Source organism: Orycteropus afer, unplaced genomic scaffold, assembly GCF_000298275.1.
Source record: "Orycteropus afer afer isolate SDZICR_OR568_19922 unplaced genomic scaffold, OryAfe1.0 scaffold00082, whole genome shotgun sequence".
In the NCBI taxonomy this organism is placed as follows: domain Eukaryota; kingdom Metazoa; phylum Chordata; class Mammalia; order Tubulidentata; family Orycteropodidae; genus Orycteropus; species Orycteropus afer.
This window is the reverse complement of record NW_006921669.1, coordinates 8538640-8540539: the sequence shown is the minus strand read 5'-3', so window position 1 is coordinate 8540539 and position 1900 is coordinate 8538640. Positions and strand designations below refer to the sequence as shown.

At 43.9% G+C, this 1900-nt stretch overlaps 1 protein-coding gene across 1 annotated transcript in view; it reads right to left on the bottom strand.

The window, feature by feature from the left end:
* TDRD1 (tudor domain containing 1) overlaps positions 1 to 1900 on the bottom strand; it is a 70190-nt gene that overhangs the window by 36425 nt on the left and 31865 nt on the right. The window contains exons 8-10 of the mRNA XM_007941612.2: positions 1386 to 1584; positions 1005 to 1184; positions 350 to 497 (exon numbers count right to left, since the gene is read on the bottom strand). Coding sequence (XP_007939803.2) covers positions 350 to 497; positions 1005 to 1184; positions 1386 to 1584 — 527 coding nt within the window. The remainder of the gene's footprint in view (positions 1 to 349; positions 498 to 1004; positions 1185 to 1385; positions 1585 to 1900) is intronic.

Below are 1900 nucleotides of genomic sequence, written 5' to 3'. Positions count from 1 at the left end.
TTTTTTTTTTTCCAAGAGCAGTTCAGTAAGATGTGCCTAAAAACACTAACAGGTTCCCACATGAGACAGTAACTAACTAAACAGTAAATAAGGCATAATTAAAATAGAGGCAAGATACTCAAAGAGTGTTCACCTAGGAAGGAAAAGCTATAGCTATAGTTGCTTTTTAAGAACAACGGTGGGAGAACAGGAAAAGCGAGTAAGGGTACCCATCCAAACATGAAGAAGAGCCCCTCCGGGCACCTCTAGGGACTCAGAAAGGAACGCAGACTCACACGGGAGCAAACAAGCCAGTGTGTGTGGTGAGCTCCTCTGGGGCACCTCTAAGAACTCAGAAAGGAAAGCAGACTCACGCAAGGAGGAAACAAGTCAATGGTTCTGCTGAGCTGGTGGATTCTGTTTACTGGAATTGTCTCTTCGTTTCCATAGTCAATATAGGAGACATGTGCCATCTTCTGCTGCACATCAACACCCTGTATCACGACTCGGTTCCAGGTCTACAGGTGAGAGAAACGGCAACCGTGCTTCACAATGGCCTTTCACAAGCCTGGGCTTTTAAAAAACTCTCAACCAACCTACAGAACATGGCAGAGAGAGGCACTCAACTGAAAGCCCAACTTACTTCACTGAGAACGTCACTACTAAGTCCCTCAAACTGTCTAATGAGGACAGTAAGATGGATCAAGACTCCAAAGCTATTTGAGCCCAGTAGATTCTAGCACACAACCAATGCCTCGGCTGCACCAACAAACACAAGCTCCATGACTAGCGATGTGCTGACAACCCGGTATTTGGGAGCCTATCAGCAGCCCTGGAGAGGACCAGCGCTGGGGGTCAGGGTGGGACAGTTGCCAAAGACAGCATGGAAAGGTGAGGATGAGAAACTGGAGTGCGACCAGTCTGGGTTTAAGCCACCTGATGCGTCCTTAAAAGCTCCAGTGTTGATGAGCTGCTGAGACCAAAGTAAATTAAAACATTTTATTAAATATTTCATCAGGGGTTACCTGATCAACAGTGTACTTGGCGACACATACTTCCCCCTTCACAGGAATATAGTCTTCTTCAAGCAGCTTTGCATATGTTTCTTTTAAGCTCACAGAAAGTTGGTTCATGTATTCTACGACTTCTGAAGAACATAACTGCACATGAAAGTCACCCGGGTGTTTGAATTCTGTAACAGCACCCTTTCAAAGACAGAAAAGATGTAATAACTCAATGGGAACATAAAGCAAGTGTGGTTTCTTTAAAGCTTTATAATGAAGATACAAAAACTGGTGTGGACACTTAGTCACGTAACATATGGCAGCTACCATAGAGACTCAAGTCAAAAATGGGAAGGCAGCAACCTAGAGGCCCTTGGATTTCTATGGAGATTAAACAAATACCTTTATTTCCGTAGTTTTCCTGAGCTGTAGACTTCTCAAATCAGAAAACATGATTTTCTCAGCACAGAGGGTTGTTTCTTTACTAACTCCAAGTGAACAGTCAGCCTGGGTTGAAAAAACATGTATGTAAATTACTATCAGCACCTGTTTCAAAGATACAGTGGCCACTGTTGCTGGAATGGAGGCCACAATCACCTGGCTTGAGTGAGAAAGCACAGAACAGTGAAAGCCCCTCCAAGAGCCACTAGAATCCACTGTCCATGGTCAGGGTACACAGCACTGTGGCTCACCCCAACCATCGGGTCAGGCTGGCAATGCCGACGTGGACTTTATATAAGGGGCCAGTCTTTTAAACATGAATCTGGTAAACTCTTTGTCAGAATGAGTATTTGTGGAGGTTGGATTTTTTCCCCCTTTTGAAAGAAAGAGGCCAGAAGCTAGAGAAGGCTTAAAATAATCTATAAATATGAGTTGGACAGATCATACAGTCTGAATGATATTTGCAGATTACAAAA